The following is a 27,828-nucleotide window of genomic DNA, read 5'->3' as shown; positions in this document are numbered from 1 at the left end:
TAAGGCTTTGTTGGTCCAAATCAATGCTAGTCCATTTAGTATCTGCTTAGTGCACGTCTGCTGGAGCTGCTTATCAGATGAATATCACTGTCAATGCATCTTTAAAAATCAGCATTAGTGTTAAGTAGGAGACTGAAAATGTGACAAGCCACTTTCAACAGAATGAAAGTGATCTTTTCTTAGAGATGGCAAAATTTTCAGACTCAGATACCCACAAAATATGTCTCTGACTATTGTCATGAAGGGACAGAAGTGGAACAAATGTTTATACAAAGCAGAAGATACTGTGGATAACTCACTATTTTGGCCCAACTGTAAAGTTCAAATCTGGATGGCTATTTTTCCAGAGTAACTCAAATGTTCAGTAATGTCAGAAGAGCCTGAAGGAGCCTTTTCAAGCACTAGGCTTATAATTTTGACGTGTTATTTACTGGAATGTTACTGGGCATGTTTTAGGGGTACAGTGAGGGCAAAATTGAATTGCTCTGGGAACAAAAAAAGCACCACCATCATCTCCTCATTCAATGTGCTTTATATATGTTTATAGCATTGTGTCAACCACATGTATCCAAGAAAAAATGACATCTTTATTTTGGTAACTTAATTCAATCTATAATGGATATGAAACCTCTGTTATCTTTGTCCCTCTTTTCCTCTTTCTTTTTTTACATTCAGTTCTGACTTCTCAATTATCTTACTCAAAACAAGGACAATTTAATATCCATTAATGGTTTAAAACACATTGAATAAAAGTCTGATTAGCATGCTGCTTCACTGCCAATTATCTAAATTACGGTTATGGTTGCAACTTTTAACTGTAGCGCATATAATTAAGGGTATGTGCTACAGTTAAAAGTTGCAACCATAACCATAATATAGATAATTGGCAGTGATGCAGCATGCTAATAGGTAACAGCAAAAGATATTGTCTGAACATATAATGCATGTTGGAATCCCACAGTTTTGTTTTTTCCTTCTCTGCAGCCAGTACAAGGTTTTGACTATGCCAAACAGCATTTAGGTCAGCAGGGAGCTGAAGATGAGGTTTTACCTGTGACTCAGGAGACTGTAGTACTACCACTGCCAGCTAGAGATGCTCCTGCCTCCCAGGAGAGAGAAATTGCTCAGGATGGGAGCACCACTAAAACTGCCAAGTCCAATGAAACAAGAAAAAGGTATGCACTGAACAGACTTCAGCTGAAGGCAGGAATGGGCTGGATGCTGCTGGCTGTTAATGAAACAACAGTGAGGTTGGCACCCATGCAGTGCCCGCAGCATCTGGTTCCTCAGGAAAAGTGCCTGGCATATGATGATGTTTTTCACCATATGTGTGAGATTGCTAAAGAAAGTAGGATAATATGAAGTGAGGCTTTAGCAGACATTTTCATATGTGTAACTAGTTAAAGAGATGAGTGGAAAATGTTACAACATATTAGCTAGTGATGGGTCAGAACCAAAACCCTGGATCTGAAGTTTGGAAAGGCTCAATCTGAACCTGGATCTGAATTTTGCAAATGGACAATAGGACAGATGCTCGGTTCATGTAAATTGGCATAGCTACACTGACAATTTATACCACCTAAGGGTCTGCTCCCATACCTTTATTAAAGGCTGAACAGAACCCCAAACAACGCTTAAATAATATTAAATGTCAGAGTCCAGAGCACATGCAACAGCAACACAATGAGTATCCAGTGCTCCAATCCAATGGATTGGGGTGCTTGAAAAACTATGTAAAATTAGATATTTCTCGTATTCCTTCACAGTGAGTGAGTGGGGTCACTTAAATTCATTTTACAAGTGAAGAACATGAGAATTTTTGATGTTGAAATTTTCTACTGAAGGGAATAGAGTAAATATAGATCTGTTATTTTAGCGGCGAGAATGAAGGCTAGAGTTAATGTCAGTTTCACTGGAGTTATAAAATCCTTGCTTTTTAGACTGTTTGCTTAAAGGGAGGTTATTTGGTCTGTGCAGAGAAGCTTTGTAGGAAAGAAAATCTCAGTTTATTCATCTTATTTTATACTTGCCAATGCACTCTACCAGATTTGCTTTGTCAGAAACACCTAGAAAACTTAGCATGACTTAGAAAACTTAGAAGTTTCTGTCTTTTACATACAGAGAAAAAGGTATGTTAACATGTTCGCTTTGGTAATTGTCTCCTATATAATAGATTATCTAGGAGGAGGCTACTCAGAGATAGTATACATAGGAAACAGAAAAAACTAGTTTAAAAAGCCCTTCTTGGTTCCTAGGATTAGTTTGCTCTTCTCATCTAAAATCCTTCCGGCTTTTAAAGTCAGTGATGTATTAGGTACGCTATGTACAGATCATTATGTTTGTTGAAGAGCACAGGAGTCAAGTTATCCAGTTCAGATGAACTCAGTGGTACTTGTCCTTTTTAAAGTCTCCAATTCTCTGACACAATGCCACACAGGAAATTATCACTGTAACAGCTTTAGGTGCTGGTGCTATGCTCCTAAAAGATAAGTCTCATCAGGAGCTGTTCTTTAAAGATGTTTTTCAAGTCTCTTTGATTCCTGACTCTCACCCTTGTGTAAACACACACACAGAGTTTAACTCTCCCCATTAATAGAAAAAAAATCCATTAATTGCTTTGGGTATATGCAAAATCCTCTTGAAGCAGAGCTCTGTGTAAGCTCAAAGCTTGTCTCTATCAGCAACAGATGTTGGTCCAATCGAAGGTATTCACTCACCCACCCTGTCTCTCCAAAATCCTTTTGTAATAAATCTCTGCGTTCCTAAACCAATTCTGATCAGTAAGCTTTTACTGATTCAGGAATTCACTGGAAGACGGTTCCCACTGTCAGGTGGGTTGAACATATAGTACAGTACTGTTGTGATGCCTTTCTGGGCAAATGGAAAGTATCACATTGGTAGATGTGCAGGTGAATGAGTCCCTGATGGTGTGGCTGATGTGGTTAGGTCCTATGATGGTGTCCCTTGCCTATTGACTTGTGAAAATGAAAAATATTACATGACCATCTGAGATACTTGCAATTTCATTCCAGGCCAATTCACAACCTGGAAAGGTCATCTTGTATCAGATTTTCATGAAGTGGCTGTTATCTGATCAGAGCAGACACTTTTTTGTCATAATTGTACTTTGAAAGAAACTTTGAAATTTCAGCTTAATAAACATGAGTTTCTTTTTTAAAAGGGGAACACTTAGAAGCTCTGTGGTGGCAGTGATCCTGCAAGGACAGCTGCCCTTTATTTGTTTCTCTGGATCCTACCCCCTTCCCACTGACAGCAAGGTTCCTTCAGACCTTCTCCTGTCCTAACTTCCTGTGTGTTTCCTTCCTGTCTTCCCCCTATGAGTCCTCTTTAAAAGCTCCTACTTAGGCTATGTCTACACTAGCAGTTTTGTCGGTAAAACTTTTGTTGTTCAGGGGTGTGAAAAAAACACCCCTCTGACCGACAAAAGTTTCACTGGCAGAAGTGCCGGTGTGCACAGCACTATGTCAGTGGGAGACACTCTCCTGCCAACATACCTAGCGCCGCTCGTGGGGGGTGGTTTAATTATGCCAGCAGGAGAGCTCTCTTCCGCTGGCATATTGCGGCTACACAGGAGACCTTACAGCAGCCCAGCTGTGTCGCAGTGAGGTCTGTAGTGTAGACATGCTATGTGCTTCTTGGGGAATTTCCACTCTCTAAATCCACCAGCTCGCTGTTGAGGGAAGCTGAAAAGAACAGTTTTTCCTTAGGATGCAGTTACACTTTTGTTCTCCACAGGTAAGGCCTCTGTGGGTCTTGAACAATCAGCCGTTGTCAGTGCTGTATTACTACACTTCGAAATCGTGGTCCAGCCTGAAAGCAGAGACTATAGGGAAGGCAACAAGCCCCCACCTTCAAAATGAAGTTTGCAGCTTCGTAGAGATACAGAGAGTTCATAATTGCACAATTTATGAATTGTGTGTGAGGGCAGATACCCAAATTGTCAGAATGCCCCAGATTTATTCTGCATTCTTGTGCCCTCTGTAGGGAGAATGCTGTCTGAGAATACCCCTTCTCAACACTTCTGACCCCACCCCAGCATAGGTGCTGAAATTAGGGGTACTGGGGGTGCGGCAGCACCCCCTGGCTTGAAGTGGTCTCCATCATATGCAGGGTTTATAGTTTGGTTCAGTGGCTCTCAGCACCTCCCTGTGCAAATTGTTCCAGCACCCTTGCACCCATGTCCATGGTTGCTGCAGTAGCAGCTTCAGGGCATTAAGCAATCCGTACAGTGACAAAGAAGATGGTCATGTAAATGATGTTTCATTGGGAGTGTCAGGAAAAAGTGGCACTGGCTTGATAGGGTGGTGTTCAGAGGGAGAAAAGGAGTCTGTTTGTGTTTGTGAATTATGGCTGTCAAAAGCAAGGCTGAAGTGGGTTCCTTATTCCCGGTTCCTTATTCAAAGGCCAGAATTATTTAAAAATGCATTAATGTAAGATTGAACTTTATCAGATTAATGTGATTGAATGTGTTAACAAATTACTAATTACTTAGTTCTTTAATTAAATAATCAAATAAGGAGCTGGGTTTTGACTGCTGTACATGACAAAATAAGTTACCCCCAGTGACACATACCTGTGACTGTCCTACTGTTCTGAAGGAGCTGAAATAGCCCAAAGCTTTGTTCTTGCCCAATATGCTGCAACATCTCGCCCCCACCCCACTTCCATGTTGTACATGGAGGCTGAATGAAGAGTTGGGCTGTGATTGGCTGTTTGTGACAAAATATATATTGGGTCATCCCAAGTGACATATGCCTGTGACTGATAATTTATGAAGAGATGAGGATATGCCATTTATTTCTGGTCTTACAAATATATTAGCCAACTCTTATTTTGTGTTTTTTAAGTAAACATACAATATGCATGTAAAAATCATCAAAAATCAGTATTCATCCCCATTTGATTATTTAATAGATAAATTAGTAATTTAATTTTTTATCATATTCAGTCATTAATGTGATGACATTTCTAAAACTAACCTTGCATTGATGTATTTTTAAATGTCATGTGGTACTCAGTCTAAGTATATTATATCTATTCTATAGTGGTTCTTTTATCATGCTCATCACCACAGTATCTGAGCGCTTTCCAGAAGTGCATTAAACAGCGTGACTATACATGTCATATGTCGTTTGTTCTCTTATCCTCTCCCCAGGGATAGAAGCATATGCAGTTGAGTGTCTTGTTTTTGCAGGGTTTAACATTTATATTTAAATAATAAAAACCACAAGTTGCTATGTCAGGGGTAGGCAAACTATGGCCTGTGGGCCGGATCCAGCCCGCCAGCTGTTTTAAGCTGGCCCTCAAGCTCACGCTGGGGAGTGGGGTCAGGGGCTTCCAGTGCTCCAGCCAGGGAGCAGGGTCGGGGGCCGCTCCACACAGTTCCTGGAAGCAGTAGCATGGCCTCCTCCAGCTCCTAGGTGCTCCAATGGCCCCGTCCAGCGCTCCAATGGGAGCTGCAGGGGGGGGTGCCTGAGGATGGGGCAGCATGCAGAGCCGCTTGGCTGCACCTCCACGTAGGAGCCGGAGAAGGGATATGCCACTGCTTCCGCGAGCCGCTTGAGGTAAGCGCCGCCCGGAGCCTGCACCCCTGAGCCAACCCCCTGCCCCAGCCCTCATCCTCCTCCCTCCCTCCCTCCCTCCGAACCCCTCAATCCCAGCCCGGAGCACCCTCCTGTACCCCAGCCCCACCCCAAAGCCCGCACCCCCAGCTGGAGCCTGCACCCCTTCCCACACCCCAATCCCCTCCCCCTGATCCCAGCCTTGATCCGCCCTCTGAACCCCTCGGTCCCAGCCCAGAGCACCATCCTACACCCCAAATTCCTCATCCCCAGCCCCACCCCAAAGTCTGCACCCCCAGCCCGAGCCCTCAGTCCGGCCACACCCCACTCCCCAGCCTGGAATTCCTGGAATTCATCAGCAACGAATCAGGAAAGCCCAGTCCAGGCAGAAGCTCTTCACAGAAAGTAGTGGTCCAGCAGAAAGAGAAATGGTGAGAGGTATTTCCTGATGAAAGACCTACTGTATGCCTGCAGTTACTTCCATAGAGATACCAACACAGAGATATGCCATGTTGAAATTCCCACACCCTGAATTCCTAATTTCATTCCCCACCACAGAGCCTGCACCCCCAACCAGAGTCCTCACCCCCTCCAGGATCCCAACCCCAATTTTGTGAGCATTCATGGCCCACCATACAATTTCTATTCCTATATGTGGCCCGGGGCCAAAAAGTTTGCCCAGCCCTGTGCTATGTGTTAGAAGGCAAGGTGAAAGAAAAGAGCCTTGGAGCACAAGGTAGTGAGGTTTGTGATGGAGGAATTCATTCTATGGCCAGGGACTGGCCCCAAAGAAAGTTCTTTCTGCTGCACAGACAAGCTTTACCCTTATTGTAGATAATGCCATTGTGCCTGGGGAGCAGAGTTGTTAACTACACCCAGTCTTCATTCTGGAGCTTAGAAAATCTTTTAGCTATCCTGGGCCCAGGCCACTGAGCTCCTTCCAGGTAGGGACCGAAACCTTGAACTCAATTCAAAATTCTATGGGAAGCCAGGGTAGGGAGTGGAAGACAGGAGCGACGTGTCAGTGGAAGCCTGCATGGCTGAAGAGATGTCCTGCGGTATTCTATACTAGTTGGAGTTTCCTAATTGCTGAAGGCTTCATGCCTAGGTATATCGCATTGTTATGGTCCAAACAAGAGGTGACGAAGCACGTATAAATAAGACCATGTCATTTTCCACTAGGATGGGATGGAGTCTTCTAGCCAACCAAAGATGACAGAAAGCATTATTTGCACCTGCTGCTATATGAGAGCTTAGTGCCAGTGAGGACTCTGTAGAGCACTCCTAGGCTATGACTCTAATTGGCCAATTGCAGATATGTACCATCAACACAGGAGACTGCACGGTGGATGCGAATGCTTTATCTTTATCAGCCAAACTTGCAGTGTCAAAGAAAGAAATCAAGTTTGCTTGATAAGACCTGTTTTCCATAAAACCATTTTGACAGGAATTCATTATATTCCTGTCTTTAACTCATTAGTAACTGAATCCCATATCAGCTCTTCTATTATTTTGCCTGGGATTGATGTCAGGCTAACCGGACTTTGGATAGCTAGGTCATACCACTTCCACATTTTGAATATTGGCACAAGATCAGTACTCTTCCAATCTTCTGGAATTTCCTGAGTTTCAAAAATTTATTAAAAATTAACAGTGGTGGGCCACAGCTCTCCTTTGTCAGTGACTGGTGTGTGGGCAGTTGTGCCTAGTGGTTGGGGTAGGCATCAATCGGCCAGAGTCAGAGTCCAGGATCAGAAACGGAGTCAGAGGCCAGATGCCAGAGCCAAGAGTCAGAGGAGAAGTCAGGAATTGGAGCTGAGGGTCAAAACCAGGTTTCCAGGGGAGTGAGGCAAGGCTGGGTCCAATGCAGGTGCAAGGCTGGGATCAAGCAGGTACAGAAGCTATTGCAGCCATGGTCAAATGCTTTAAGCAGCCGCTGAACTGCTGCTTAAAACATTTGCCCATTGCTGACTATGCCAACCAAAAAGGTGGTACAGTCAATTAGGTTGACTACTACAGGTCAGCTGTGCTCGTTAGGTTGCCTGGAGACTACCTCTGCTGCAGGCCCTGATGCCTGACATCCTTAGCCAACTCTGAGTACACGTGGGAGCATGTTATTAGGGCTAGCTGATGGGCTCGAAAGTAGTTTGGCAGCCTCATGTGATACAAATAGAGAACAGAAATATTTATTGAACAATTTCTGCATCATCATTAACAAATTTACCATCTCCATCTAGTAAAATGCCTATAGCTTTGTGCCATTGCTAGGATTTCTTTCTTTAAAAATTTGTTATTGTCCTTAGCCCTGCCAGCCATGCTTTGTCTTTAGCTACCCATAGCGATTTCCTACACTTCATAACTTATGTGATTTGTGCCACCAGGTTTCAGTAGGTCAGTCATATAAGTATTTTTTCTTCATCGATGAAAATTTCTAATTCTTCTTACTTGCTATCCAGACTTCTCGCATTGGTATATAAGCAGCTGAAAAATTTATTCTTTGCTCATTCTTTGCCACATCAGTTCAATTTGTTGATGGCATCTTGAATTTGAGATTTATGCCACACTTGCCTCCTTATCACGCTCCTCTTGAGTTGGTAGTTCAATGTCCTCGTAGCTGCTTCAGCTGGTCTCCAGCCAAAAAGGTTAGCCCCTACTATGAGATGTAGGCCATCCCATTTGTACAGCTTCTTCGTCCATTGAAATGTGGCCCAATGTTCAACAAAGCAAAACCTTCCACCTCACACACGTCATGCAGCCAACAGTATCTTCTCTCTTGCCTGCTCACTGGAGCAGTAGGGTCTCTGAGAAGATTGCACTTCCCTTTTCTTCCTTTCCCATCCAAGATGCTTTAATCTTCTATAATCTGCATAGTTCCATGTGATGCCATATCATCATCGGTGGAGACTTGCCAAACAACTTCATAATTCTGTCTAATACCACAGTGAAAAATCATATCCTCATTCCAGGGAGACAGCACATCATCCTATTGTCTTTGTGTCCCTTGCTGAACTCTGTTGGCTCTTCTTAATATGGAGCCACCAGTGCTGATTGTTTGCATTCTTAGAACGTTTGAAAAACCTCTCCTGGTTGCTGCTTATTTCATACTGCAAGGATCCCCCTCAGGTATGTCCTATATAGCTTTCTGTTTCATTCCTATAGAGACAAGCTGTTCTGGAGTTGACTTACTCAGTATCTGAAAATGTTTTGATACTTGAAGTTGAGTTGAATGCATCTTGCCTCTCTTTCCCCTCTTGGTTACAAATTGCCTGTCCACTTTTTTTGGTTTCTACTCTCTCCAGTTTCCTTATTGATGATCTGTCCCCTTGTGGCATCTGTGAGAATGATTTCCAAATCTGGTAGTCCAAGAAGTCTCTCGGTTCTCAGATGCTGCACAATGTTACAACCTGTGCTTCCAGTCCATGTATCTTCTCCTCCACCAGCTTGCATTTCATACTCTAGAAATCTATTTGGTCTTCCTGCAGAAAGGAAAACATGGTACATCCAAGGCAGGTCACAGCAATTGTTCTTTCACCATCCATATCTGCTACCTGGTGTAGTGTTGAGCCGTACCTAAAACAGGAATCTCACTACCTCTCCAAAGTCTCACTGAAACTGATCCAGTTTGCTGCTCTTCTTGTTCACCCGGCAATTGACTAATATCACTGCTCAGCCTCTTCCCTAGCACACAGGGAGGGAATTACCACTCAGACTTCAAACACTGGTTTGATTCAAAGCCGCACGGGTCCAACTGACAAGGCCCTCACTGAGAGACAAACAGACCTTTCTCAGCTGGCCAGTTCAGGAGTCCAAAGCTCAGCCACACAACACTCATGCAGAACAACCAACCAACAGATGGTACAAATACAACACCTGCCGCCAAGTCCTTCTATCTGCAAGCATAGACTCATACCTTCACTCTCCAAAACACCCATTTACCACTCCTGTTGCTCTGCTAAAGGGTGTCGGGGGCAGGGATGGGGTCTATGGGGAGGGGAGAGGAGAAGGGCTGGTGACATGGGCCACAATTTTTCTCAAAGAATAAGTTTCAAGTCAGGAAGTTCCACGCCTCCGGTACATCACAGCTTCATGGTTGTTGGGACAGGTCACTTGCGGTGATCTGAGACTTACTTTATCACATGTAGCTTGCCAAACCCCAGCTCCTTATTCAAACTCTGTATTCAAAATGGAAGATGGGAGAGAGGGGTGGCATTTGGCAGCACAACATGCAGGAACAAAAGCTTTCATTAGAGGAGAGACTTATTTCACATCATTTAGAACAAGCTGACAGTCACAGGGCTGTATCACTTCGGGTGACCCAAGGTGCACTTTGGTACAAACAGCCAATCAAAACCCAACTTCTTAGTCAAGCCCTGTATACTATATGGAAGTGGAGATGTGACAGCAACCAGTCCAACCCCGGCTCCTTATCTGATAATTTCTTTAATAAAGAATTAAATAATTAATAATATTGAATATTATAAAAAAATTAATACGATGAATTTTCTAAACATATAATCTTACACTGATTTATTTTTAAATAATTTTGCCCTTTGAATAAGGAACGGAGAGCCACGATTAAAGTGCTAGTACCAGGATTAAGGAACTGGGAATAAGGAACCAATTTCAGCCTCATCTGACAAAACCTGTGAACCCAGATGCAGACTAAATCGTGGGAAAGTGCTTGCAATGAATCTGTTTAGCCATGTTCATGAAATAATTGGCATTAAAAACCATCTGCTTTATTTGAACTGCTTAATGGATACCAAACAAATGATGTCTTCTTTTACCTTTTGCATTATTTTCCCGTGTCTTTTTGGGTTCGTGCAGGAGAAATAATCAGTTCTGATTTCACTAAAATCCTCCTCAGGACTGAGCCTACATAAAAGTAATTTTTTAATATTGTAAGTGCATTTCTGCTTTCATTGTGTTTCTGTTGTGTGGCTTATTTCCTATCTCTTTTGTGTACAAAATCAAAGACTTGAAAAGCCAATGATGCAAACTGTGCAAATGAAATAACCTTGAAATTAGGTTTATACAGATGAAACTTATAGTCTTCCTTGTTGCTATGGTTACTTACAGCAGGTCGTCTAGTCAGAATGGTTCTGTCATCAGCAACGAATCAGGAAAGCCCAGTTCAGGCAGAAGCTCTTCACAGAAAGTAGTGGTCCAGCAGAAAATGACAAAAGATGAAGGAAGAAAGAGAAATGGTGAGAAGTATTTCCTGATGAAAGACCTACTGTATGCCTGCAGTTACTTCCATAGAGATACCAACACAGAGATATGCCATGTTGAAATTCTCCTCCACTTTTGTCCTACACTTACTAGTCCTTCATGCATCTATTCTTGTTTATATCTTCTCTTTTTCTTCTGAGCCATAATATGCTGTGCCTTCCCTAAATCTGACATGGAACTGGTTGATGTTTGCACAGTTTTCTGGGCCTTCTTAAGCCTTTACTGATTTTAGCAGCAAACCAGTGAAATGAAATGTAGTGCTTTTTGGTGGGATAGACTGGGTTTGGTGTGTCTCTGTGTATGCCCTAGGACACTCATTTCAATTGCTGCTACCTCTCAGCTGGCCCAGATCTGATAAAGTACATTCATCAGGTAACAGTTTTTTGTGAAAAGGTATGAGGGTTCGATGCTCTCTATTACCCTCCTCCTTTTTGCCATCTCTTTGCTAATGGCCTCAGTGACAGCTCTTCCTGGTACTAAGAGTCTGATACAGCACTAGACTTTGTTTACCAGTCCTTTGTGATGATGCCAATCTTGTGATTTAAAGTGTATAAGGTGTATCTAATAAGTGTTGGATTTTAATTTCCTTCTCTTTTTGCTTTTGTTTTTGCTTGTTTCCTTCTTCCTCTTCAGTTTTAGCCCTGTGTTCACAGCCTTGTGAGGCCAGACTCTGAGTGAGACATAACGATTGCTTCTAGAGGGGGAGAATTAAAATACACGTGACCTGCTAAGGTTCTGTCACAGGCACAAGAGGATAATTCCTGCTTTGTTCAAGATATTTGAGGGAGGGAATGGGAAGCTGAAGCAAACAGAAAATCTTAATACAAATCTTTAACCCCTTCCTACTTCAGTACATCAGTAGTATAATCTCTTTGGTGCTTATGATACAAATGGCATAAAATCATAACATCTCCCTGTGGTGATCCTTATATGTGATACAAAATGCGGTGTGGCTTAAATACCGCCTGTTTAACAAAAACATAATACCATATACACAGATACATAAAATAACAGACAAACTCGATGGTCTGTTTGGCAAAACTGCACTACATTTTCTTATTCCTTCTGCAGTTTCTGTATATTTAGTAGCAGTGCATTCTACAGGGAATATAGTATTGATACAATTGAAATGTTCTCTTTTAAAATGACTTTATTATGCATGTTAGAAATTAATGTATAGAACACATTCCTTTTCTTTGTGTTGCATGCTCATACTGTTTGTATTATTTTCTGCTGACAAAGCTGTGATTTTACTAATAAGATCCCCAATCCAGCAATGACACCTTGTCAACTGCTCTTGGGGAAGTCTCTCTAGGGGTCCTAGCTTTCTCCTAACTGGTCCCCCTTCAGTTCATCAAGATGAGACCATGCTATAACCTCTTAACTTAAACTGAGTCTATCAGCCCTTAAACTCCATGGCTTGCAGTCTCCTTTTGTCTCTCTGTTAGTTTCTCAGAGACAGCCTGGAATGGGTCTGTTGCCCCACTGCTATCCAAGGCCTTTCTGCCTCCCCTTCCCTCTCTGTTATCCCTCTTTTATAGCTGGACTTGTTTTCTTTATTGGTCACAGCTGTGGGTGCGTGTCTTCATGATTGGCAGTTCTGGCAGGTGCGTGGGGGTGTGGTCAGCCTGCAAGCAGAGAAGACTCTCCTCTCCCTTCTGCCCATGCTCAGTCTGGGATTTGTAAACCCAGTTACACACCCATTCTGGTGGACTGCTGCACCTGTATGTTGCTCCATTAAAGGCAATGAGGTCCTCTACTTGCATACTCCTGGGGAAATTCTGAGCCAAAAAATTAAAAATTCTGTGCACAATATTTTAAAATTCTGCATATTTTATTTGTCAAAAGAACACAATATAATCATGCCAGTTTCAGTAATTTGGGTAATTTATTTCAAAATACCTGTCAACAAGTATGTCTGTAACAATACAGACAAAACAAAAAGTTTCAGGAAATGACTTTTTTTGACAAATAGATTCCCTTCTGGGTGTATTAATACAGAACATTGAGTAATTCATTTAAACTACAATACAGAAATGTATTTCCTGCACACCTCAGAAGCAGTTAAAAGGTTTGGGGGAGTCAGGGATAATGGAGGAGCCTGAGGTAGAGGGAAGGAACCTGGAAGTGAACCTGGATAGTTGTTGGGTGGGAGAAGTGTGGAACAGGTTTTTTTGGTGGCAGGTGAAAGATTGTTTGAGAGTTGGGGAGCCTCTCCCATGCAGACCCTGGCTGACCCCTAGCCTCTCCCATTCAGTGAGGCACATCTGCCCTTGTCCCCATGTGTCCCTGCAGACCCCTACCCCTTGTCCCCATGTATCTCTGCACTCTCCTTCCTCTGTTCCCTTGTGGCCCTGCAGCCCCCCTCCCATTGAGACCCTGGCTCAATGCTGTTACCTCATTATCTCCTGTGCCCGTGCCACAGTCTGTACCCCCACGAGTCTTTCTGAACTCCAGTCTGTGACACCCTCCCCCCCCCCCAACAGCCCCGTGTGCTCCACTCTGTCTGTGCCATGGATCCTCATCTTCCCCCGCTGTGAGGAACGCAGTCTCTTCCCCCTCTCTCTCTGCCGGCTGGCTTCCCTCTCTTCTGGTGCCAAGGCAGCCTCTGGTGGGCAAATGGTGTAATTGCAGAACCTCTCCAGCAGAATCTATATTCTGAGGAGAAATAAAAAAAATCTACAGGGGACATGAATTCTGCATGTGCAGTGTTGCACGGATTTCCCCCAGGAGTAATGTGCAGGAGCAGAACCAAAATCTTTTACAGCCCATATAAAGCAAGCTGTGTTAGACAACAATCAATCAATTTTTCTTAATGTCCTAATCATTTTCCTAATGTTTCAAATATTGCTTGTTTTATAGTACAAAAATGTTAGTGGTTTCCAGAGGTAAATATTGTATTTCCAGGCTATGATTTTTTTCTACATGAGAGACCATTCAGTCAAACACAACTTCATTTATTGTTCATTTATCTGGTCAAAAATATTGTGGTGGGGGTATTATATTTTGGTTTTCTTTAGAATGTTAGGTTTTAAATCATCAAAGAAAATTGGTAAGTTCTTTCTTAAACATTTGACTAATACTTAACATAATCTCTACTGATCAGAATTCTAGTGCATCTGCAGAATAGGCATAATAGCTGTCTAAAAGAAACCTACGATACTGTATAAGACAATACATGCCTTTTATTTAAAATCTCCATTTAGGTGAATTTTAGTTTAACCATTATTAGCAAACAATGACTTTGTGCTTTTCAAACTGTACTGGAAAACTAATAGCTGCTGTATTCTCTTGTGTATTTGACACTCCTTTCTCCCGTCCTTCCAACACCAAGCTCAGCTAGCTAAGTTGATGCAAGGGAACTGTCTAGGGCTGAATCTTTTTCCATTAGGGTGCAGAGTAGCAATGGATTTATAGCCACTATTTATATTAGTATATATTATACTAATATATACTATTTATACTAGTGAAAATTATAGTATAAACTAGTATATACTAATTTATAGCCACTATTACTGCCATGCTAAAGTTGCAATAGCCATTGCTGCTTGTATGCCCCTGCCCCCTCCACTGAGAGGCATTGGCTAGTGGATCTATGTAGCAGAGGATCTACTGCCTGTAACTGCCCTAACAACTTTCTTGGCACAGGGAAACCACATTGCATGCAGGCCCTTGCATGCTGGTATTGAACTACTTCCACTGTGTCTTCGGCAGTCTGTATTTGGGGAGCAGGGGCATGATTTCTCCCTATGTAAAATAATTCTGTTGATCAGAAATTATAAATTATTAATGAAGAGCCAGATCGTATCCCCCACTCTGCCAGTGCTCACATCACACCCTTCCGGAATGGAAGAGGGCTTCAGCAATCTTCAGAGGATGATCTCCCCTACTTCCCTGGACATTGCAGAGAGTACTCCAGGGGTCTCCAGGATGCACACATTGCAGGAGGAGGCGGTGGGGAGTGGGCAGACAGAGGTACACACATCATTCTCCCACCAGCTCTGTAGGGGACATACCCTTTTAATAGGGCTCCCTGATGCCACCCCAACAGCACAGTTCCAAAGAGGAAAGATGTTGGGGGTCATAGGTCAGGCATGGGAGATAACAGGGCCTCCCACTCATCACTTGCAATCCTGAAGAGTTTGTGGGCCTGCCCTACAGTGCTTTCTTTTTTTAGGGGGGAAATCTTCCCCTTCTGATAGAACAGTTGAAGACAGAAAGATTTTCTTCATGGATATCTAAGATTCCTTCCTACTTAGCCCCTCAGGAGGGGAAGATCATGCTTTAAAATGCCAGGTTTGGGTTATTGATATTACAGGCATATTATTTTTTCAATTAAAAAACGCAAAGTAATAAGCCATCATATTCTTCATGTAATGTTTGTCGTATTTCCCTTTGCTATGATTTCAGACATTGCTGTCATCTGTAGTGGTGTTTTTATTGCAGGACTTTATCTTTATCCAAGGTAATTAGCATAGGGATAATGTGTCAGCTATTTGTCCTTCCAGATTAACAAAGAGCCTGTTTTTCTTTTAGATGTTTGCCTTCGACTGCTCAACTCGACTACATTATTCAGCACAATTGTAGCCTGACATCCCAAATGTCCATGTTAGGAAAAGGAGCAGCATATTTTCTCCCCTGAAAATCAGCATCTTAAAATTGGAATGAATCCCTTGCTAGTCACATGGTTGATTTGGGGACTCCAAGTTTGATTGGCTCATTAGTTGCCATAGTAACAAACCAATTTTAGATTCTGTTCCTCACTGAAACTCAGTTGTACAGGAAAATGACAGCACTGGTTGTTTATTTAATAGATAAACTCTATTTGTCTTCTTTCAAAACCTACTCGTAATTCATGCCTACAGTATTTCAGCACTCCAAGTGAATAAACAGCAAATACAAAATCAGGATATGTAAAAAGTCTTGATTGAAGGAACTGATATTACGGAGGCTTCAGCAAGGACTCTATAGCTGAGGTTGTGTTGCAGTTTCTATAGAAAACTGGGCTAAAATCCCTCTGTGTTGGACTTTAATGATCAAACTCAACTGTTTGTAGGAAAACTGAATTTTTTCAGTCACTCTTTGCTGAAGAATTATTTTTAAAATGACCCTTTTTGAAATTTTGAACTTTATTCTATTTACTTTGAGTTCTTCTCACTTAAAAAAAAGTTGCACAGGCTTCAGACTTCACCCAGCAAATCATCTTTACAATCTCTTGGACGTAGTCTAGCTATTGGGACTGGAAATAACGTTTAATAGCCTTTGCTCTAATTTGTCACAGCTGAATTAGTAAATATGACACTCCATACAGATCAGGAGACTTAAGAAAAAGTGCCTACATATTTTCATAGGAGGAATAAGAATTGAGAAGAGAATCCACATAGGTGAGCAAGCAAGGTTGGGAGGGGCGGGAGTGCAGGAGAAGACATGGGAATGGTAGTACTCCCCTGTCTTCTCTACCAGAGAGACCGGCTAGAGCTTGGGATGGTGGGGAGCAAATCCCTACACTCACATCCAGATCAGCTGAGCTGTTTGCTGGCTCATCATACACCAGCCAATTAAGGTGACATGGAGAACCTTAATTCTGGCATTTTCCTAACATATGAGTGCTTGATTTTTGCAGTCGTAGTGCTCATATAATATAGGTTTCCTTGTGTGTTTCCTTCCTAGTTTTTTACAAAACCAAATTGAAAAAATATAAATTCCATCATGTGGAATAATATTTACACCAACATAGAACACAACAGGGTTGGAACCTTTAGATCACCTGCCACTTGAGCTAATGGAGAAAAATAGAAGTAGTAGGTTATCATTCTATCAGTGCTAATCATGTGGACCAGCATTAGAGCAAAATGAGACACTAGGCACAGACCCTTCTGCCCCTGTTTCCACCCCCTCATCCTTCAAAACTGATCCTTTGTGCCTTGTCCCAGTCCTCTCTTCTCCTCCTCCCAATTTTTCATCCCAGTTACAGTCTCCTTCCCTAGCCAGTCCCAGTTTTCCTCTGCTGTTTACCAGCCTTCCTTCTCTTCCTCTCATGCCAGTCTTCTTTCTTCCCCCGCACAGGCTATTTGCCCAGCCACGACTGTGCCCCATCCCCAGGCTTCTCATCTGATCTGTGTCCCTTGTCCGTTTCCCCCTTTTCCCAGTGGCTCCTTGTCCCCAAACTCCATGTTCTGCCAATTCAGTTTTTTACTCCCTCCCCGCAAATTCCTCATCCAGTCTGTCTCCGTGACTCCCAGTTAGTCTCCTGCTGCACGCCTCCAGGCTTCTGACCCCAACCGACTCCCTCTGCTATCTCCCCCATCCATTTCAGCTCTGGTTACCTCTGTGTTTGAGTTATACTGCCTGGGTTTCAGCAGGGGGAGCATTGAGAGCTCTGGACACAGCCTGTCTGCTCTCTGACCAACGCCTAAGTGGGGACATCCTTCGTAGAACTTCGCCCACTTTCCTGAGTGTTGTATTGCTAGTGAAAGTCCACAAGTGGCAATATGCAGAGGCCATCTTGAACTAGCTAAAAAAAATGCTAAGAAAAACCTATAGCTTTGAGTTGACCTGAAGACAACAATGATTTTATTTTTCTTGGTGAAATGAAAATCTCATGTTTTTTCATTTTGTGGTGGCTTTTACCCTTTTATTCATGTTGGGTTTTTAAAAATATAACAATTTCATTTTGAAATGAAAAGTCAAAATGTTTCATTTTGAAAATATCAAAATCAAGTGTTTTGACTCTTTGGAATTTGTCTTCCTTCATTTTTATTCAGCTGAAACTATTTGCCAGTGTAAGCAGTGTCAGGATGAGCTCCACCCTGACATCTGGTGGTAAGGTGTGGCAAGTTGTGGAAAAGAACTACAGGGGCCTATCTCATTTGCATAGGCACACCCACCCCGCCTAGAATGAGGCCATAGCTGCCCAAATGGTCACTTTGGCTGCTGTGGGATCCCCAGTGTCTCTGTTATTGGGGCAGGAAGAATAAATTGTTGTTACCCTGATTATGGGAACTGTGCTTGGAACTGTACTTGGCCTTTTGTTATGATGGAGGGACTCACCCTCAACTAAGTAGCACTCGCTAGGCAAGGGTCATGGGTTTTAAAACTCTGTGACTGGAGAGAGGCTGGGGACAAGTATTAATACTTGGTGGCATGGGCCCCTTGGTGAGGGCCTTACATGCTAATTGCACTTCCTCCTCTCTCCACTGTGGAATATCAGAGCTAATTTTGATTCCATTAGGAGTCTAGTTACAGGCTGCTGAGCTCACTTTGGGCTAATGGTGCACCAGCCTGAGGCTCCCCTACTGCAAGCTGAATTCACCAAAGAGCTGAACTGAGAGCTGAAATCACTGAGAGTTGTGTTAAGTAGTGGTGGAGCCTGAAGATATATTGTGGAGCAGTTTGCGGGACGGCTGGAGTGCCTTGTGGACAGGCCGGTGGAGCAGTTCGTAGGACGGTGGGAGCTGCTTGTGGGACGTGGAGCAGTTTGTGGACCGGCTGGTGGAGCAGTTCGTGGGACGGTGGGAGCTGCTTGTGGGCCGCGGAGCGGAGCTGAGCGAAGGAGTTCGTGGGGTGGCTGGCAGAGCGGAGCAGAGCGAAGTGAAGGCCTATGGAGCTGTGGGGCGGTCAGCTTCAGATCATGTAAGGTGCCTCTTACCCCCGTCCCATCTCCACCCAGGTTGGGAGGTAAAGCTCCGCAGAGAAACTTTCGAACTCTGGGGCTGCCCTGACCAGGGACAGAGACTTTTGGGTTACTGGACTTTTGGGACTTCGGGTGATTTGGGATTGCTGGACTCAAGAACCAAAGGGAAAGGGGCATGCCCCAATTTGCTTGGGGTGGGTTTTTTGCTCATGGGTTGTATTATGAATCCTGTTGGTGGTGTTTCCCCAACATAATGCCACATTGTTTCTCTCTGTTATTAAAAGGCTTTTTGCTACACTCAGACTATGTGCTTGCGAGAGGGGAAGTATTGCCTCTTGGAGGCGCCCAGCGGGGGTGGTATATATTTGTCCCAGGTCACTGGGTGGGGGCTCGAGCCGGTTTGCGTTGTGTTATTGGAATGGATCCCCTAGATATTGAACGCGGCCCTTGTTGCTGCCAACTCTGACGGGCAGAAGGGTTGCACCAGATTTGACCAAGATTTGCGAACAGTTCAGTTTGACCAAAAATGCAGGAGGAATCAGCTGTTCATGGGGTGGGGCCAGACTCTCACAGTTCTTGTACAGAGATGATGGGTTAGCTCCATCTGCTGGTGCTGCACTTTGAAACTAGAGTGAAAGGGTTTTTTAAAAAAGAGAGCTTCCGTGCTTGGAAGATGAGAAGGAAGAACCCAGTTGTAATGGGTCATGAAGCACCAGGTGCCTACTTCTGAGAAGGAAAAATTACAGATAGGTAAGTATATGTAACCTTTCTTTCTGCCCCCACAAACTTGCACTGGTCAGTATTTGTTTTAATCCAGAAAGAGGGATGGAATTATCCATAACTTTCTTTTATTCATGTTCAACTGGTTAAAAACAACAAACTAAAAGTATTGTTTTAGGTGTGGGTTGTTGCAGGTTTCCTCCCTTTCAGGCACTAATTATAATTAAAGTCCCCCCTTTTGAGTGACTATTAAGATTAAAATATAATCCAAATGTTCTTTAAGTGTTCTGTAATCTCACATCCTCTCCCCTCAACCACATGTTCAGAGTCAAAATGAATGTGCTGAACCATGTTGTATAGATGCAGATGAAGTAGCCCTCAAGGACTTGTAGTTTTCCATATGATCTTCCATTGGTTGGTTTACTGATAGTGACTTGGTGAGTTGTGGTTAATCAGATTCTGAGCACTCTTCTTGAATTCACAGGGAAAGACAAAAGAGAGCAAATGTGAAAGTGCTGGCTGGCAGTTCACTGCCTATCTAAATTACACCAGCTTGCTCAAATCTATAGATCTCATCCCCATTTTATCACTCACCCGGCAGTGAAAAGAAGTGCAATAGAAAAAGCCACATTTATGATTCAAATGACACTTAATAGACAAATGTTAAGTTAGTGTGGAATAAACATTCAGTTTCTGGTCCCATTTGATTAGAGTTAATTAGGGCTGTCAATTTATTGCATTTAACTCACGTGATTAACTCAAAAAAATTAATCGCGATAACAAAAATAATCATGATTAATCGCAGTTTTAATCACATTGTTAAACAATAGAATACCAATGGAAATTTATTAAATATTTTGGACGTTTATCTATGTTTTCAAATATATTGATTTCAATTATAACACTGCTCACTGTGTATTATTTTTTATTACAAATATTTGCACTGTAAAAATTATAAAAGAAACAGTATTTTTCAGTTCACCCCATACAAGTACTGTAGTGCAATCTCTTTATTGTGAAAGTGCAACTTACAAATATAGATTTTTTTTTTTGGTTATATAACTGCACTCAAAAACAAAACAATGCAAAACTTTAGAGCCTACAATCCACTTAGTCCTACTTCTCGTTCAGCTAACTGCTAAGACAAACAAGTTTGTTTACATTTACGGGAGATAATGCTGCCCACTTATTTACAATGTCACCAGAAAGTAAGAACAGGCATTTGCATAGCACTTTTGTAGCTGGCATTGCAAGGTATTTACATGCCAGACACGCTAAATATTCATATGCCCCTTCATGCTTCTGCCACTATTCCAGACGACATGCTTCCATGCTGATGACGCTCATAAAAAAAACAATGTGTTAATTAAATTTGTGACTGAACTCCTTGGGGGAGAATTGTATGTCCCCTGCTCTGTTCTACCCGCATTCTGCCATGTATTTCATGTTATAATACTCTCGGATGATGACCCAGAACATGTTCATTTTAAGAACACTTTCACTGCAGATTTGACAAAACATAAAGAAGGCACCAATGTGAGATTTCTAAAGGAAGCTATAGCACTCGACCCAAGGTTTAAGAATCTGAAGCGCCTTCCAAAATTTGAGAGGGATGAGGTCTGGAGCATGCTTTCAGAAGTCTTAAAAGAGCAACACTCCGATGTGGAAACCGATGCAGAACCTGAACCACCAAAAAAGAAAATTAACCTTCTGCTGGTGGCATTGGACTCAGATGATGAAAATGAACATGCGTCGGACCACACTTCTTTGGATTGTTATTGAGCAGAACCTGTCATCAGCATGGACGCATGTCTTCTGGAATGGTGGTTGAAGCATGAGTCTTTAGCGCATCTGGCACGTAAATATCTCACGACACTTGTTACAACAGTGCCATAAGAACACCTGTTCTTCTTTGAGTGATTGCTCATGTGTATTCCACAATAGGTGTGCATGCTCCCCATGTGCACCGGTGCCGGAAGTTTTTCCCCTAGCAGTACCCATGGGGGAGCGCCTCCCATGACCCCTGGAGTGGTGCCTGCCTGGGGGGGTATAAGGGGAACTGCGCACTCCCCCCACCCTCAGTTCCTTCTTGCCACCAGTGAAGGTGTGTCAGAACTGCTCTGCTCCAGCTTTGCTGTAGCTCATCCCCAGAACTGTTTGTTTGTTCAGCGTTAGTACCTGTAGTTAGTTAGCTGTTTAGTTAGTCAGTGAGCCCAGGCCGGGGCATACCCCGCGCCCTGGGGTTTAAGTCGTGCAGCTCTTGTAGGCATTCTATGCCAGGAAGTGATCTGCATGTAGACTGTTTGCGCTGCTTGGGAGAAACCCATATCAGCAAAAGGTGCAAGATTTGCAAGTCGTTTAAGCCTTGGACCAAAAGAGAAAGGAACATTAGGCTCCAGGCCATCCTGATGGAGTCAGTGCTGACCCCAACCCCGGCATGCCGCTCCAAACCGGTACCTGGCACCGCAGCGTCGGTATGGGGTGACCCTCTGGTGCCATTGACCAGTCAGCACTGCTCTCTATCCATGGGGCATGCCAAGAGGGCCAGGAAGACTCCCTCTTTGCAGCGGCACTGAGGGAAGTCTGGGACAGAGGCTAGGCCCATGTCTGGCAGTCCTCGATCCCCACTGGGCCCCAGGCCTCCCACTCATGTTGAGCAGATTAGCCTGGCCCCTTCAGAACAGGCCTCTCTGGATGTCCAGAAGCCATCCACGCCTGAAGCTCTCCAGGCGGCCCAGGACATTATGTCCATGCTGGTGCCTGGAGCAGCGCCGATGTTGGCCCCGTGCTCCAGAGGCAAGCTGGGATCTCCACAGTCGCTTCTGGCCCGGTACCGGTCTCAGTCGAGGGAATGTTCCCGACACCAATCACTGCCCAGTGATCGCTCGGGGCAGAGTCCAGGTGGATCGCCCTTGACACGGACCAGACTGTCCGGCTGGGTTCCGGCCGGCCGGGACTCGCAGCACTGCTCATCCTCAAGGAGCGAATATCGGCAGGACTGCAGCGAGCATCACCATCGGTCCTGGTCTTGGAGAGGGTACCGCAGTCGATCACGGCACGGTTGTCGATGCCATTCCCTCTCAGACTCCCACTCCAAGTCTCCACCAAGACATCGCAGCCCGGGCGTCAATCGCCGACATTTTGCTGTCGCGGGTCTGCCCATCGGGGCCGTTCGCAGAGCAGCTGTTACCACTGGTACTGGTCCTCCACATAGAGATCGTGGTCCTGTGGCCATCGTAGATCCCGGCACTGCTGCTCCTCCTGGTCCAGAGACAGCAGCAGATCTTACGGCAGCCTGGTTTCCATTCATAGCCGTCCTTCCATGGGCCAGGCCAGCCAACCCCAACAGATGGTGCCAGAGCAGGTGCAGTGGCACCGAGCATCGTGGCCGGCCCAATGGTACCAGTGGGCACTGTGGCCTCCAGTGCAGCCCCTGGTGGGAGCTCGCTTGGTGGCCGGAGCTTCGGAGGCACCGTCGGCCTCCCTCTCCAGACTCCTGAGAAAGGCGGTGGGACACGCGTCCTTGGCACCATGCCCGGAGTCTGACCAGGTGGTGGACCCTCCAGTGCCGGCCGACACCCAGAGCACCACACTGGCTTCTTCACACCGCCTGGAGGAGGCGATTGCAGCCCCACCCCACTCCGTTTCGCAGGAGGACTTCAGGGCCCACCAAGAACTCTTAAAGAGGGTGGCAGCAAGACTCCTCCTCCAGGCAGAGGAGATGGAGGAGCCCTCAGACTCTCTGTTTAACGTGTTGTCCCCATCGGCACTGGGTAGGGTGGCCTTGCCTGTCCATGAAGGGGTGGCTAAGATTTCAAATGCTCATTGGCCCCCAGCTCTAAAAAGGTGGGACACAAGTACTTTGTACCCACTAAGGGGCATGAGTACTTGTATACCCACCCGGTGCCCAACTCCCTGGTGGTCGAGTTGGTCAACCACAGGGAACGTCAGGGTCAGCCAGCCCTGACCCCAAAGAACAGAGAAAGATTCTTGGAGACTGGACTCTTTCAGAAGGTGTCATAAATGTAAAGGGAAATCCCTTAAATCCCTCCTGGCCAGAGGAAAAACCCTTTCACCTGTAAAGGGTTAAGAAGCTAGGATAACCTCGCTGGCACCTGATCGAAACGACCAATGAGGAGACAAGATACCTGCAAAGCTGGAGGGGGGAAAAAACAAAGGGTCTTCTCTGTCTGTGGGATGCTTTTGCCAGGACCAGAGCAGGAATGCAGGTCAGAACTCCTGTAAAGACTTAGTAAGCAATCTAGTTAGATATGCGTTAGATTCTGTTTTGTTTAAATGGCTGATAAAATAAGTTGTGCTGAATGGAATGTATATTCCTGTTTTTGTGTCTTTTTGTAACTTAAGGTTTTGCCTAGAGGAATTCTCTATGTGTTGAATCTGATTACCCTGTAAGGTATTTACCATCCCGGTTTTACAGAATTGATTCTTTCACTTTTTCTTCAATTAAAATTCTTCTTTTAAGAACCTGATTGCTTTTTTCATTGTTCTTAAGATCCAAGGGTTTGGGTCTGTGTTCACCTGTGCAAATTGGTGAGGATTTTTATCAAGCCTTCCCCAGGAAAGGGGATGTAGTGCTTGGGGGGATATTTTGGGGGGGAGACGTTTCCAAGTGGGCACTTCCCCTGTTCTTTGTGTAACGCTTTGGTGGTGGCAGCTTTTAACTTAAGCTGGTAAGAATAAGCTTAGGGGGTCTTTCATGCAGGTCCCCACATCTGTACCCTAGAGTTCAGAGTGGGGAAGGAACCTTGACAGAAGGAAAGTTTATTCATCTTTGAGCTTCCGGTTACAAGTGGCAAATCATCAGGCTCTCCTGGGCCAGTACGAATTCAATCTGTGGGGCTCCCTGCCCAAGTTTGAAGAATCCCTTCAGGAGCGTGATAGGAAGGAGCTCAAGGCGCTAATGGAGGAAGGGCCAGCGGCCGCTAGGAGGAAGGGCTGCGGACACGACCACACGATCAATGGCCTCCGTGGTGTCCATGAGATGGGTGTCGTGGCTCCTGCTCTCTGGGCTGTCCAGCGAGGCGCAGTCTTCCATGCAGGATGTCCCATTTGATGGGCAAGCTCTGTTTGCAGAGGAAACAGATACAAGGCTGCATGGCATGAAAGACTCCCGCATGACCCTCCAGACTCTGGGCCTCTATGTCCCGGCTCCAGCAAAACCTAAGTTCAAGCTGCAGCAGACTCCCACCCAGGCTGCCCTCCCGAAGTACGAGGCCGCCCATAAGAAGCAGCAGGACTATAAGAGACGCCCTCAGAGGCAGCCTCGGCCTGCCCCCCAGCCTGGGTCCTCCAAGGGCAAGCAGGTGGGGAAAAGGCGTTTTTGACAGGACGCTCGGGGGCACTCCACCAGTCCTCATCAGGGATCCACCCTCAAAAGAGCTTCCCTTCTCCAACTGGTTGTGTGCTTTCCTCCCAGAATGGTCGCGGCTAACCTTGGACCGATGGGTCCTCAACACCATCACCCAGGGTTACACCCTCCAGTTTACCTACGGATACTGCTAGGGAAAAAACTTCCGGCACCCGTGCATGTGGCTAGCATGCACACCTATTGTGGAATAGACGTGAGCAACACATCTCGAAGAACACCAGTTACGGAAAAGGTAACCGTCTTTTCTCACTTTCAGGTGACATTATGAACAAGAATTGGGCAGCATTATCTCCTGCAAATGTAAACAAACTTGTTTGTGTGAGCGATTGGCTGAAAAAGAAGTAGGACTGATTGGACTTTGTAGGCTCTAAAGTTTTACATTGTTTTATTTTTGAAAGTGGTTTTTTTTTCTACATAATTCTACATTCGTAAGTTCAAGTTTCATGATGAAGAGATTGCACCACAGTACTTGTATTAGGTGAATTGATTAACACTATTTCTTTTGTTGTTTTACAGTGCAAATATTTGTAATAAAGAATAAATATAAAGTGAGCACTGTCCGCTTTGTGTTCTGTGTTGTAATTGAAATAAATATATTTGAAAATGTAGAAAACATAAAAAAAATTTAAATAAATTATATTCTTTTATTGTTTCACAGTGCAATTGATCACACAGTTAATTTTTTTTAATTGCACGATTAATCACGATTAATTTTTTTATTGCTTGACAGCCCTAGAGTTAATTTATCCATACAAATAGCACTATGTTAGATGCTGAAGATATACTTTTCTGCTCTTAGAGGTGATGATGGTATTTTTGCTTTGTGCTAATGCAAAACAACAAAAGTAGCTGACCATTGATTCTCTGCACTCATCCTTTCTCTTTTAATTGAATAAGTATGTGTCCAATACGCAAAGAAATAGTAGGTAAATAAGCACTCTTAAGTCCAGATCCTGCAATGCGTTCTGAGTAGGGTGACCAGATGTCCCGATTTTATAGGGACAGTCCCGATTTTGGGGGCTTTTTCTTATATATGTGCCTATTACCCCCCACCGCCTGTCCCAGTTTTTCACACTTGCTATCTGGTCACCCTAGTTCTGGGCAGCCAGATGAATGCCGATGCTGAGCCATTTTCAAGCCAGTAGTAGTCTGTGTGGGTGCGGGACTTTGTCTGCATGGACTTCATTACAGGATTGAGACCTTAATTAACAAGTACAATACTCTTGAAATATTTGATGACAGTAACACAGTTGTGCTCCCCTGCGCTCTCTGCAAGCAATGTGATGGGCAGGGATTGTTTGAAAACATTATTGTTCTGGAATTGAAGATTAGAGAAAAAAGACATTGCAGCCTGGGGTCATGTTTTTGCTCGGCTTTGAGCTAGGTGTGAAATTAGAATCTGAACTAAACTGAACACTTCCAGCTAAGTCATTTTCCTCTGTGATTGGCCTGAACAGTGTAGACTGGACCACATTGTTAAAAAGCAGCCATTACAAAAATCATATTTGAGCCTGGTTGGGACTAACTTTTGAAAGTGGTTTCAAAACAGTTTGGTCCAGTCAGTGCTGGCCATCAATCCATGTCTAAAACTTGTTTAGCAGGAATAGTGTTTAAATAAAGTTCAGTCTTGGTTTTCACACACTGTTCATGGCCCAGTGCAGACAAGGCCTATATGATGCGGGTGAGGGAGTTAGTACCAGATTTTGTATCTTTTTGCAGTTAGGTTACTGGTTAGATACTATCCAAGTTCAGGTCAGTCATGACCTTCTTGACAACCTTTCAATTGTGTATGTAAAATAAAACTCTGGTCTTGGTACAATATTTGGTACAGCTATCCATTTCACAAAAAACACCATCAAAAAGCTAATGAACTCATTTTTCTCCCTTAGAGGCAGTCCCTCCACAACTGAAGCACCTTGTTATGGCAGCATGTAGGAAGCTTGCAGTCCAACTGCTTGTATTTATAACTGTTCTTTGACTAAACAGGAGTTTATATAGCTATTTAGCTTAAAAGCCCATGGTCCAAAGCTGTTTAATTGCATGCCTTTCACAAGCATTAAGCAATTAAAAATACCTGGGGGGAAAAAGTGTCTGGACTTAATAATAATTTTTAAATGTTCTCCTATTAAGTAGTACAGTATAGTATGTAAGCTTTAGATTGTTCATCTAATACTCCTACTGTAAAATTATGTCCCTATTGAAACCAGTGGGAATTTTGCCATTGGCATCACTGAGCCAGGTTTTCACCCCATTTACTAATAAGAGTCTTCAGAATTCATGTGCTTTACTACCCTCTGTAAAAGTCTGACAGGAGTTCCCAGTAGACTAAAATAAAGACCATTTTATCTGAGCAATTTCACAAATCCTAAGGGACATTATTTAGTGACAGCATGATATAACCTGTATTTTTCAACAGTTCAAATGATCTCAACTCAGCCTACTGTGAATACACAGAGAAAGATGAATAAGCTTATACAGTGGGTTCATATTTTATGTAACTTCTATCAAACATTTTTACCAAACTATCTATCTTAGTTGTTTAACCAGGGCTAATCTATCTCTTGCAGAGCTGCCTTTAGTGTATTATAATTCTTGCAGTGATTAAAGATTAAAACAGAATATATTTTCAGAGGAAGTAATATAGAGCATACCACTCTGCTCTTTAATGGAAGCTGATTTCTACTTCTGTCTCAAACAGATAGAATACATTTTTTTCTTTCATAGCACAATTATTTAAGGAGGGATCTCTGCAGAATTTGCCCTTATGCCTTACAGTTAACTTTTTTCAAAACAAAGATAAAATAGGCTTCAACAACTGATAATGTGATGCCCTCTTTCCAACATAAATTTGGGGGAAATGGCTAATTTGGTTTTTTTGAAGGCTCCCCTTTTAATCAGAGATTTACAAATAGAGGATTGACTGTGCCTTTTAATTGTAAACATTCAGAGTTGTTTTACATTAGTAGTCTTTTCCTTTCTGGTCACAAATTCTGACAAACTTTATGAAATGACTGGAGGTGCTATTTTTCTAAAGCAAAAGATTACATCAGCTGGGGAACTAGCAGTTACTTGAGCATACTTGCACACTCAACACTGAGCTTCATTTTAACAGCTTCAGTAGTAATCATCTTTACAGTCCTTGCTAAAATCAGTGGCTTTATTTTCAGATTGACCTAAAGTGCTAATGTGGGATTCTGCTGGATACTTCTATACGTGTCGTGGCATCTGAAAACTCACAGGCAATCTTCTTTTGTATAAAGTATATGGAAGGA

At 43.6% G+C, this 27,828-nt stretch overlaps 1 protein-coding gene across 2 annotated transcripts in view; it reads left to right on the top strand.

Annotated features, from left to right (window-relative positions):
- The window catches only part of KIAA1549L (KIAA1549 like), a 207,629-nt gene that overhangs the window by 140,710 nt on the left and 39,091 nt on the right, over window positions 1–27,828 (top strand). For both annotated transcript variants that reach the window (XM_073347698.1, XM_073347699.1), the window contains 2 exons: window positions 985–1,175; window positions 10,662–10,789. In XM_073347698.1, coding sequence (XP_073203799.1) covers window positions 985–1,175; window positions 10,662–10,789 — 319 coding nt within the window. The remainder of the gene's footprint in view (window positions 1–984; window positions 1,176–10,661; window positions 10,790–27,828) is intronic.

The sequence above is a fragment of the Lepidochelys kempii genome, chromosome 6 (assembly GCF_965140265.1).
Source record: "Lepidochelys kempii isolate rLepKem1 chromosome 6, rLepKem1.hap2, whole genome shotgun sequence".
In the NCBI taxonomy this organism is placed as follows: Eukaryota; Metazoa; Chordata; order Testudines; family Cheloniidae; genus Lepidochelys; species Lepidochelys kempii.
This window is presented reverse-complemented; position numbering and strand designations above follow the sequence as displayed.